The 12,227-nt window shown below is 38.7% G+C and overlaps 1 protein-coding gene and 1 long non-coding RNA gene across 3 annotated transcripts; one reads left to right on the top strand and one right to left on the bottom strand.

Annotated features, from left to right (window-relative positions):
- The first annotated feature begins 2,595 nt into the window (after positions 1 to 2,595).
- LOC125316655 lies at positions 2,596 to 4,416 on the top strand. Its single transcript, XR_007199753.1, has 3 exons — positions 2,596 to 2,962; positions 3,493 to 4,046; positions 4,281 to 4,416. It is a non-coding gene; the product is annotated as an uncharacterized LOC125316655 (long non-coding RNA).
- A 498-nt stretch (positions 4,417 to 4,914) lies between these two features.
- Positions 4,915 to 8,789, bottom strand: LOC115754896 (pentatricopeptide repeat-containing protein At3g03580). Of its 2 annotated transcripts, none has more exons than XM_048285514.1 (2): positions 5,550 to 8,789; positions 4,915 to 5,066 (listed from the first exon to the last, which is right to left on the bottom strand). In XM_048285514.1, the coding sequence occupies exon 1, from the start codon at positions 8,755 to 8,757 to the stop codon at positions 6,085 to 6,087; it is 2,673 nt and encodes an 890-aa protein (XP_048141471.1). In that variant the 5' UTR covers positions 8,758 to 8,789; the 3' UTR covers positions 4,915 to 5,066; positions 5,550 to 6,084. The 2 variants fall into 2 exon arrangements, with proteins under 2 accessions (XP_048141471.1, XP_030549938.1); XM_030694078.2 differs by having other exon boundaries at positions 5,229 to 8,789.
- Between the last annotated feature and the right edge of the window lie 3,438 nt (positions 8,790 to 12,227).

Consider the following 12,227-nt stretch of genomic DNA (forward strand, 5'->3'; position numbering starts at 1 on the left):
TAGATAGAAAGAGTGGTTGTGGTTTTATTTCATTCATCGGTACTAGATAGTCATGTGGAGCGAACCCGACGATTTTATTAATTAGAGACATGAGATGGGTTCAGCTCATGGAACGGTACCCTACTTCTATCGTGTGGTGAAAAAGGTCTTGCTTGAAAGGTGTAGGCAATAAGGTTTTGGCCTTCTGTTAGCCAGCTGAAGGATCTAAAATGTAATTTTCCTGCTGGTCAGAAGGATCAGTGCTCACCGTGCTTTGAGTTTTTTTTTCGGTTCATACTTTGGATAATGTTAACCGTGCTTTCTTGCCTGCCCTCGAGAGAGAACCTTGGCTTCCTCCGCCGGTGCCCGGAAGAGAGAAATGGCCGGGGAAAAGTCCGGCAAAAGACCCCGGATAAGCTCTCCAGCGCCTGAGTGAAATGAAGGTGTGATTATGTTGTAATGATTTTCAATCCGTTTGTCTAAAATTATAGCTGGCTTATGATCGGTCCTAGCAATTACCCATGCTAATTTCGGGGCCCCGGACATTCCCAAGTCGAATCGATTACGGTTAAATGATTGGGCGTCCCCTGAAGACATTATTTGATATGTCATGCTACGTTTATTTCGCGAAAAATAATTTTTAGACAAATATTTTTTTCCAATTTGTAGGCGTTTGGTTCACGGAAAATAAACTAGTCAAGGAAAATATTTTTCACCCATAGAAAAAAAACACCTTCAAAAGTGAGGGAGGAAAACATTTTCTGTCATCTTTTTTCCCTTCACTCCTTCGCATTCCTTTTCTTTTTAGCTATTTTTTTAATAAATTCAGAATTTTTTAATATTCTTAATTTTCGATTTTTTAGTTTTTCCAATTTCTTCTTTTCTTTCTTCTTCTTCTTCTGGCGATCACCAGCCACAAAAGAGGGATGAGCCTCGCCAGCGCCTCACCCGTGGTCGACGACTAGTAGAGGTAAAAAGGAAAAAAAAAGGACATAAAAATATATAAAATAAAATAATAGTAAAATATTTATTGAAAAACATTTGGATTTTTTTTGCATTACAAAAAAATCCACAATAAAGCCCACTGTGCTTCGTAAGACGGTCGGGTTCGAGTCAGCAATTTTCGACTAAATGATGATGCAGAAAATCAAATCGAATTTTTCATACCAAACGACAGTAAATATTTTCTAGTTCATTTTTAAGTTTCAACCAAATACAAAAAAAAATTATTGTCATTTTTCTGAAATACGACTTCCTGAAAAATATTTTTCAAAAGTATCACGTTTTTCGCGTAACAAAGGAGACAACAATTTTGACATTTGCCACAAGTGGCGACTAAATCCACTTAGTGAAGTCCACTAATTCATATATCATACATTTAGAAAAGTGGGAGAACATTCAATTTAGGTCAAACAGCAAAAAAATACACAACCTTTTGCTGTTGCGGCGAAATTAACCTGAATAATCGAACTTTTCAAAATTGACACAACAGGTGTTGCTAAGTAAAATTGTTCAAAAGGCCTTAAATCTATTGTTCTTTTACTAATTCAATCCTAAACTTTTTAATTTTGCCAATTGAATCCTAAAATTTTTCACATTTTACGGATCGAGTCCATCCGGTTAATTTTTTTTAATCGAAAATTGGTAACCGTGGACAATTTTTAATAATTTTTTTGTTTTGTTTCTCTTTGTTTTCTTTTCTTTTTGGCTCATGAGGGCTGATGACCCTCGTTGGCCGGGAGCGAGGGCGCAGCCCTTGCTGAATTTGGCAATGGCGTTGCGGCCCTTGTCTAGGGGTTGGTGGGGGCCGTTGACCCTCGGTTAGTGGTCGGCGGAGGTTGCTGGCCCTCAACCAGCGAACGTCTACCTCATTGGCCCTTTGAACCAAAAAATTGAAAAAAATAAAAAGAAGGAAGAAAGAAAATAAATAAATCAATTTTGACCTAAAAATAGTAAATATTATTAAAAATTATTGGCATTAGGGCCGACCATGCATGTATGACGGTCGGTGTCCACGTTAGTGACTTTTAATTAAAATTGGCCAAATGGACTCAATAAGGAAAGACTTGAAAAAGCTTAAGACTCAATTGACAAAATTATTGGTAAACCTTTTTTTCACAAAATTAAAATATTTAAGAATAAATTGGTAAAAAAGCAATAGATTTAGGACTTTTTGAATAATTTTCCGACTATTGCTGCCATCTTTAAAGATTAAACAACCTTTTACGATGTTGTAAATTTAGCATCTGGTAATAGTCCGTCTAGTCTCATCATCATCTCTTCCATGTGTTAGATACGAATTGACACGAATTTAACAAACATAAGTTCTTTTAGCTTAATGGACAAAATATAGTGTTTCTCAATAACAACCGCATCAGTCTGACATTTCGAAGAGACGAGGATGGATGGGATGCGAACGGAGGTTAAATTTGAAACAATGTTGAGTAAATTTTTAATTTTTTGAATCATTTAAAAGTTCGTGTAAAATTTGCAATAAAGGTAAAAATTGTGTGTTTTTTTTTGGCTAATTGACACCATTTTTTAAGTGCCATTGTATGTTGCCCTTCCGTCAGGTGATTAAAAACAAGTGTAACTCAATGACAGGAGACAATGGAACAACAATTCCAGCCTGTTGAGATTAAGCTGAGTCTAATAAAAATAAGTCAAAGGGAGGCAGTGAACTAGCAAGAGTCCACTTAGTTTCTTTTTCTGAATAGTAAGAGTCCATCAAGTTCTATTAATAACATAGAACCACAGAGATTACCCCTTATCACACCCCCCAGACACAAACCCATCGACTAACTTCGTCCCAGCAAAGAATGCTATCAATTACTGTTGCTGTGCTTGGTGGTGCCTTTCCAAAATCATCCTGGTTGAAAGCTGACGACTCCTCAAACATGCCAGAGATGATTTTCAATTGATCTTGTAACTTCTCAACATCTTCAGTGGCCATGTTGCCGGTAATTGCCCCCTTGTCATCAAAGTTCCTCCTTCCGTTTTCACTCTCGGAGTTCAAAATTCATTGACACAGAGGCTGCAAAATTCCTTGCAAATGTCCCTTCCTAAGCCATAATATGAATATCACAGCAGTTCAGGTAACTCTTTTCCCAAGGCCACAGTTACAATCTTCATTCGTTGGAGCATCACTTCTCCCACGTTCTGGATAATCGCTCAAGATCTCCTTAATTCCCTAGGTAGAGAATGCATACAATTGCTTCTCCAGCAGCTTCATCAACCAGCATCTTATCCTTGGTGAGCATGACTGCATCGAACAGATGTCGCAGTTCATCCCAACTTGACTCTTTGGTGGTCGATTCTTGTCATTGTCAAGCCCAATGACTTCTGAATGACAGTGAAAAATCAAGACGAGTTTGCTGCAGCATGATTAAATCAACAAATCAGTTTTTTTTTTGCGCCAACTTAAGTTCTCCAGTGTATTTTTTAAACGAAATGGAGATCATCTTCTCTGCAGCCATCTTCACAGAGCTCTTTTTCCCGGTGGCGCATATCTAGCTTGCTCCGTTAGCCTTATCTGTCTCACTGAGTCTCCATGAGCAGAAGCAATGATTCCAAGGACAAATTTATAACAACTTGACATATCATAGAGTGGACCTAGCGGAAAAGTTCTACATTTTAAAGAGTAACATGCCCAATGACAGTGATTGAGAGCGATTGTAATGTGCTACTTTTAGATCACTTGTAAATTCTCCATTCGGATTTATGGATGTTGTGAACCACTTCTTCATAGATCATGTATGGGTGGAATCAAACTAAGAAAATGAGAGAGAAAATAATATAACTTCATTTCTATAATATGCATTCATTACCAGACATGAATACCTTCATATTCAAAATGATAGATCACCTCCATAATTCACCTAATGTCCTCTTTTCATTAATTTAGGCATCTATTTCCATAATTTAAAATTCAGTGGTGCTAACTCAGCATTTCAAGCAAAAGAGCCACAAAAATACCAAGTAGAGCTCCTTCATCTCCATTAGGCTGATCTTCTTATTCAAACCTGACCCTAAACGTGCATCAAACCAGTTTGGCAAGCACACCTTGGGTTAGAGGTGGCCGGTTCCACGGAACCGCCAGTTCCGATTCAAGAACCAGCGGTTCCGGTTCCTAAAAAAGGTGGAACCGCCGGTTCCAAGGCCCAATTGCTCTTTTCACCCGGCCTCCTTCCTTCTTTTTTTTTTTTTTTTTTAAAACCGTGTCGGAACCGGCCCTTGAACCGTAGGCCCGGTCAACGGGCCGGTTCCGGGCCCACGGGTCCATTTGGCCACCTCTACCTTAGGTAATAAAAAAAAGACCACGTAGATTTTCCTTCCATAAAACCCAACGGAACTTAGGAAGGATTAAAGTGGAAGATGTGACAAGTTTTAGGACTTAAATGCACAAAATGAAAGTGTTAGATCTCGTGTGCATTATCTCAACAAGTTCATAATTCTGCTGTAAAAAGCCCCTAGAGACCTGAAAAGTCTGAGCATTAGACTCAGTTTTCAGCACAGCACTGGATAACTAAGTTCTCTGCTTCAGCAATTTAACTAGGTTTCTGGTACAGATAACTGATTGTTTTGGTGTGGTTGTCAGTTCTCTGAGTTTAAATTTTGCCCCAGAAAACTGGGGTAGTCATCACAAATTTCTCCTTACTAAAACTACAGAGAAATTGAGTTATTACTGCAGCAGAAAACACACTAGAGTTTAATCCTATGATATAGATTTCAAATCACAATTTTTGTTCATTTACACACAGCTTAACTATACTTCTTCAGGGTCAGATTTATTGGCCTCGAACAAGCTGTCCTAGTAACTTTCCCATGTAAAGTGCAAAGTGAACCTACAATCCATATTTGGATTGCACAAACATCATATGATATTCAAATATAATGTGCACTAATATTGAATAAGCATGATTTTAATGTCACCTGACTCATCTGTCTTCGATACATCATCCACAAAACTCCTGTCATCAGTTACTGTGTTAGAGCAGACCACATCATTGGACTGTTTCCCAATGGTTGCATATGCGTGAATTCACATGCCTAGTTTTGTCTGACTGCTTCTCATGAATATAGACTTGCTGCAGAAGGGATAAAAAGATTTGTGAAAAAGACTAATTATATCAATTATACATAAGAAATCACATAGGAAGAAGGGAGAAGATAAAGCAAACAGCACTTCTCGGTAAATTTACAAATCATATTGAGTAAACAGAGAAAACAAAGATAGTCTGTTTTCTTACATATTGTTTTGTCATTTCTCTTTGCTGGTCGTAATGTCCGTCCAAATACTCCTATGATAGCTGTTTTGTTCGTCTAGTAATCTCGGAGGAATGCTTCGTCAAACTGTAAACTAAAGAAAACCACTTTCTCCTCCATGAGAGATAAGTATTTAACTGGATAATCACTCACCCAACCTGTTTATTACTTTACAGTTTGTAGAACGATCCATCCATCCCTATGTTACCCCACTTTTCACTAATTGTGTAAGGTTTTGCATAAGAAATTTTGCAAATGCCAATCCAGATTTACGTGAAAAAACATTCAAGTTAAAATGCAAGTACTGTGAATAAGATGTAGTAGTCCTAACTCTTCTCCAGGGGATGCTCTTGCTGCAAATTCACTGCTCAAAATGCTCATCCACATTGGCAATGCTACAAACTGTTTCACCTAATAGATTCCAGCCTTTGGCCCACCCTCCTTTCCATATTTCTATCTCTTTGGACTCTGCCATGGCCTGCATCTCATAGGGACTGAAAAGAATCTCCAACTCAAAGGCTGGCACATTTCTCATGTCTATCTGCATGCCCTATGCTGTACCCAAAGTCTCTGCACTGCGTCTTCAATGAGCATTCCCTACACCTGTCTTTTTTAAGGATATATTCTCCTTGATAAACTTGATAAGCAATCTGCCAAAGGAAGTCCTCCCAACCTTTTCTTCTTATCTGCCTCCAATCCTCCAACTATACAAGCCTTCTCTTATGATAAAATAAAACTTAGCAGCAAACTCCAGCTGGAGAATTTGTGTTAAAAATTCATGGCAACAAATATTGATCCTCACTCGCACAAGCAAAATAACTGATCAAATGAGCAGATCTCTCACCATCGATCACCACAGCTACAAGCTCCATTTTTGAAGAGATGGAAGCGATTTGCATCTCTCACTAAAATTTCTCTTTGTACAATAGAAGATATATACTTGGAGACAGTATGGCAATCGGCACAAACCCTAAGGTTCTTCATTATCTGTAAGGGACTTCCAGGTTCTGTATTTAGCAAACCAAATGCTATCGCTAGCCTTTCGCTGTGCCCACAAAGCATGTCCTCCTTCTCATCATCGTCAACATCATGCAGGACACATTGCAAATCAGGAACATAGCCTTGTTTAGCCATCAGACTGCCAAGTATATCTAGCAACTGATAAACCTCCTCAAACTGTTCGAAGGATCTATCCCCTGTACCAAATATATAAACCCTTTTCTTTATCTCCATCCAGCTACAGCCGGCACTTTTTTTGAGTCCTTTAGATCTTATTGATTTCCGCACCGATCTTACTTGTTCCCACTTCCCCATTGAGGCATACACGTTTGAAACTAAAACATTATACCCGGTCATGTCTGTATCCAATTCAATAATCCTCTTGGAGACCCTTTCAGCAATTTTCATGTTACCATTTGCACGACAAGCACTAAGTAGAGCTCCCCATATGCTTGCATCCGGCTTCAACGGCATTGAGAGGATAAAATCCTCTGCCTTAGTTAAATGCCCTGATCTAGAAAGAAGATCCACAGTGCAAGCATAGTGTTCCATTCTAGGTTCTATATTGTACTTATTCTTCATGCAGTCAAAAAGATTTAGTCCCTCCTCCACCATACCCGAATGGCTACAAGCAAAAATTATAGCAATGAAAGCAACATGATCAGGAAGGATGCCAGCAACTTCCATCTGTGCGAAAGCTTTCAATGCTTTCTGCCCCTCACCATACATCCCATAAGCAGAGATTAATGCAGTCCAGGTCACCACATCTTTTACTTTCATAAGCTCAAATACTCCGACAGCACCCTTTAGATTGCCACATTTTGAATACATCTCAATCAGTGCGTTTCCTACTGGTACATTTGATTCAAACCCCAATCTGAAAATATATCCATGTATCTCTTTCCCCTGCTGTTTAGCAGCAAGTAAGGAACATATTGGCAATATGCCCAACAACGAGGCCTCATCTGGCACCAGCCCCTCATTTCTCATAGCATTGATCATTTGAAATCCTAAACAACAATCCTGATGATGGTTGCATGCAGAGATAATCGTGTTCCAAGTAACTATATCACATATATCCATGAGCCCAAAAATTCTCAGAGAATCCTCCAACTTGCTACATTTGGCGTACATATCTATGAGAGCATTGCAAACACGTAAATCTATAGTAAATCCTAACTTTACTATGTGGCAATGGACTTCTCCCCCCAGGTAAATATCTGCAAACTGAGTAGATACAGACAGGAGCATCACATGAGTAATAGAATCAGGTTCAGTTTCCATCTTCATCATCTTAAAAAGCTGCATTGCTTCCCCATATGACCCATGTAGGATATAACCATTTAACAAGGAATTCCATGATACAGAATCCTTATCTTTCATCTTATTAAATAGTTGACGAGCAGCAAGTAGATTGCCACCTTTAGCATACATATCTAGAAGAATATTGTTAGCCCTAGTATCAAACTCCATTCCTTTCCTTTCCGAGTAATCATGAACAAATGTTCCTAATTCTAAGTCACCTAAGTGTCCACAAGCACGGAGGACAGAGGTGACAGTCAATAAATCAGGTGTACATGTGGTGATCATGTCCCTAAACAATTGGATCGAGTCTTCAAACAATCTCAGTTGACAATACCCACAGACCAGGGTGTTCCAACTGACAATATCTCTAAATACCATCTCATCAAAAACTTTCTGAGCATCCGTGACATTGCCAAACTTGAAGTACATGGAGAGGAGTCCATTCCTCACAATGATATCTCCATCTACCCCGATCTTCTCAACCAAACCATGAAGTATTCGACCCTCTCTCACCGCTACCAAACCTCCACAAGCAGGTAAAATGCTGGACACGGTATACAAGTCCGGTAGAATTCCATCCAATTTCAACTCGCTATAATACCACAAAGCCTCCTCCCAGTACTGATTTGAACTGTACCCTGATATCAGACTATTCCAAGACACAACATCCCTCTGAGACATTTCCCCGAACACGTGGCATGCTTTCCCCATGTCATCAAGCCTAGCGTACATGTCAATCAGAGCATTCCCAATGTACAGGTCCGAGCCAAACCCCGCTTCCGAAACATGTTGGTGCACGACCTTACCCATCTCGGCATCACCCAAGCCCGCACAGGCATTGATGACCGAAGGGTACGTATAAGCATCAGGTCGAACACCAACATCTCGCATCCTGGAGTAGAAGCCAAGGGCTTCCGAGAAAAGGGCGTTGTGGGCGAGCGCTCTGATGATGGAATTCCACGGGTAGACATTGTTGGTGGGTGAAACACGGTCGAAGACGGAGATAGAGGAGGTGGGCTCTCGAAAACGTGCGTACTTGCTTATGAGCTTGCCAGTGAGGAAGGCGGATCGGTCGAGCCCCGCGGTGATCACCAGTGCGTGCACTTTGTGCAGTTCTGCGGAGTTTCGGATTGAAGACAAGGCATTCGAGATGGAAGAATACAGAATTTCTCGGGCGGGGAGTCCGCATCTTGCGGTGGACAAGGACATGAGACCCCGAGTTCGACCCGTTTCAGGTGGCAGCCTCGCTGCGTGTTTTTAGTTTCCCTCCTGCCGCGCGTATTTGATAGCGAGGGAGAATTACATTTTGGCCCCCCAAATTTTTTGGGATTATAGAAAGCTCCCCCTACGTTTCAATCTTTGCATTTGTTCCCCCACCTCTTTGAAATTGGCGGCAATGTGCCCCCTTAGAGTTTTTTTTTTTTTTTGGGTCGAATCCCCCTTAGAGTTGACTCAGCAAAATTCTTTTCACATATTTGACCTCGTGGCTACACGTGATTAGTTATGAAATTCAAGTCATACATATATTAGCTATATTTGCGAGAAAAGATATACTCCAAAAAATATTTCAAAACTTTATATCGATGTGCATTGGGCCAAATTTCAAATAACAAAAAGTGGGGACGGGGGGAAGGAGGCATTTGTAGCAAACCTAAAAAATTTGGGGGTATTACGTAATTTACCTTGATATTGATCTTGGAAACTAGCATTTTCTTCTCCTTCACCAAACAATCTATTGACAGACACTGTGCATCACTCCCTTCAAAGTCATTCACCGTCTGCCTCCATTGAACCTCCTATAGAGCACGAACTTCTTTGGACCCATAAATCATTCGATAGAAGAAATTCTCAATAGAAGAAATTCTCTTGGTAATACTTAATTTCGTAGAAAGATCTAATTTCTCATCTCCATCGTAGGCTCTGATTCTCGTATGTTTTCTTTATGTTTTGATTCTTTTTGGAATATTTGCGCATGACGTGTGACATCTCCCGATTCTATGCCTCTCGAGTTCTCGTGATCAATTCAATTCGGAAAGTTTGTTTTTGCTGCTCGGTCTTCTATCATTATGATGAAATGGCTCGACCCGATGAGTGACGGGTTCTTTTTCTAGTGGAGGATGCACATTGTCGCCCACATGCTTGATGAAATATCTATGTGAATTTTCGGTTTTGATTTCCCCATTAGTTGCCCGAGAATCTTGAGCAAGGGTGACTAGTATTAATTGGTTTGGCTAGTTGAATCACAACTAGTGTTGTAATTGTTGAGTGTGATTCATACTTCTCATTGATAGGAAGGCACGAGATCTCGCTCTCTGAGCCGCTAAAAACTTTTATAATTTGAACCCAAATTTTTTCATTGATAGTTTAAGCTTGCGCAATGAATAAACACTATTATGTATTATTTGTCTCTTATAATTAAGGAATGTAACCGAGAGGTATAATATGCTAATTATAATAGAATCTTCTATTAGATGTAGCATAGTTTAAAGGTGAACTGAAATAAATCTTGTGTCTCGATTTTCTCTTTTCGCTTTTACTCTTTACTTCGTTTGTGGTTTGTGTGCCAAGCCCTAACAGTAACCCGGTCTATTTGGAGTAGCTTATACATGACGTGAGGAAGAGAAAAGCTTAAAATGGTCATCAACTATTGAGATGTGTAATTCATTCTACATGACTTGGAGAAAATCTTACCTATCAACCGAAAATTTTGGGAGTTTAATTCGGCCATTGAGATGGTAAAGGCCCGCATGGTAACCATTCTCATTCTCTGATTCCGATTCCGGGAACAAAAAAGGATGAAAATCGCGTTTGGTAACGCAAATAAATTTGATTCTGATTACGTTCCCCTAATCAATTTTAGAGAATCAGAATCGGTTTTAAAGCAAAATCCGGAACTAAAAAAAAGTTGGTTTTGGAAAAAGAATCACTTTTGAGAATCACAAAACAAAATGAAATCTCACATCTCTCACTTTTCCCTTTCATTTCTCTCGTCACTTTTTTCTCAACCTAATAAAAATAAAATAAAAAATAAAAAATTTCAAAAAAAATCACCAAAATTTAGAAAATCCCTAGAAATAGAATAAGCTTATAATAGGCTAGTTTGACCTCATTTTCATAAATTTGGGCCTAAATTTCCGAGATTTCATAGATTTCACTCTTCTGCAAAAAATGTCACGGAAGATGATGGCATCAAACATGTGGATGATAACATATATACTCGTGGTCGTGTGTCACAAAATGTAAACATTTGTACGTAGAGCTCAAGCTAAACACCCGCTTGGATTTAGGATAGAAGGCGCCAAATGATAGTGAAGAACTTGTACTTCGTATCAAGGAGGATAATTTGTTTTTTTTTTTGTTTTTAGTGAATAATTTGATTATTCGGCTGCTATGTTTGTATGTATTTTGGATAACGCAACATTTAAAGAAAAAATGAGTTCTTAATATGGGAACTTTCCCATGCTTCAATCGAACTTCAAACTTAATGTATTAAAATTTGTGTTTCATTTATGACATGTTAAAAAAATAATGTATTTTAAATTATTTTAGTGTGTATTGAAAATTAGTCTTCAATTTAGAATGAAATTTTACAAAGTAATTACATAGTTATTTGACTTAAATGAAAAAAATTAGGAAGAGAAACAGTTTTTTGAAACAAAAATTTTGTGCAGTTATCAAATGCGTTTCTATTCTAGGAACAGAAATTTTGGGCAGTTATCAAACGCGTTCTAATTCTCTAAAATTCATCCGGAAACGGAATCGGAAAAAGTCATTTTAATTAGAATCGGTTTTCCGGAATAGAATGGTTACCATGCGCACCCTAAGTTGCATTGGAGCAAGACATTCTGAAACAACAAGTGGAAATGAGTGCAAAACCCTTTCTTTCAACTCACTTTCTATGGCAGCCCAAAAAAAAACTCACTTTCTACGAGTCGGGATTGAACATGGGTTACTCAAAGTTTTACAAATAAGTGGAAATGAGTGCAAAACCCGAACCCGTTTCATGAATTTTGCATTGGTCGGGCCGAACTTTCTTCATCACTTTCACGCTCCAGCCCACAATTGACACTCGAGCTCCCTTACTAGCTTGACGAGCTAGTTCATGGGGCTGTCTATTCTCTGAAGGTAACAATTTACGAAGGAAAAAAAATGTTTACGAATTCTAGTATGATCGAATATTAGTCGTCAAATTTATATTGCATATAAATATGTCAAGACGGGTCAATTTGGGTTGGTTCATTTTCAACCATACTCATCTATTGGGCGGGTCTAACTCAAAAACCTTCATTTAATAACAAACAGTAACCCAACCCTCATGATGTATCAATTCAATGACTAATTTCAATAGGACCGGCACATTACTCGCCCCATACTTCAGGATAAAAAATCGATCAATTAACAATGAAGGTGCCGGTCTTAATTCTTTAGAGAAGATAAATCTATTTCTTATCGCTACTAAATCAATTTGCTACTATTTATCGGTCTCAGTCTAAACATCATCAAAATGTTGGTCTTGACCTATCACATCGAAAGACCCTTTTGTTGAGCGTTCTTTACTTTATAAGACTAGGAGCATGCCGTGCTTTACTGTTAGTTCATTTAAGCTCGTACATTTTAGTTATACCAATCACCATGTTCGTGCTACGCATAAGTCCGATAGATGAAGCAATTTTTGTATA

The sequence above is a fragment of the Rhodamnia argentea genome, chromosome 9, assembly GCF_020921035.1.
Source record: "Rhodamnia argentea isolate NSW1041297 chromosome 9, ASM2092103v1, whole genome shotgun sequence".
NCBI lineage: Eukaryota > Viridiplantae > Streptophyta > Magnoliopsida > Myrtales > Myrtaceae > Rhodamnia > Rhodamnia argentea.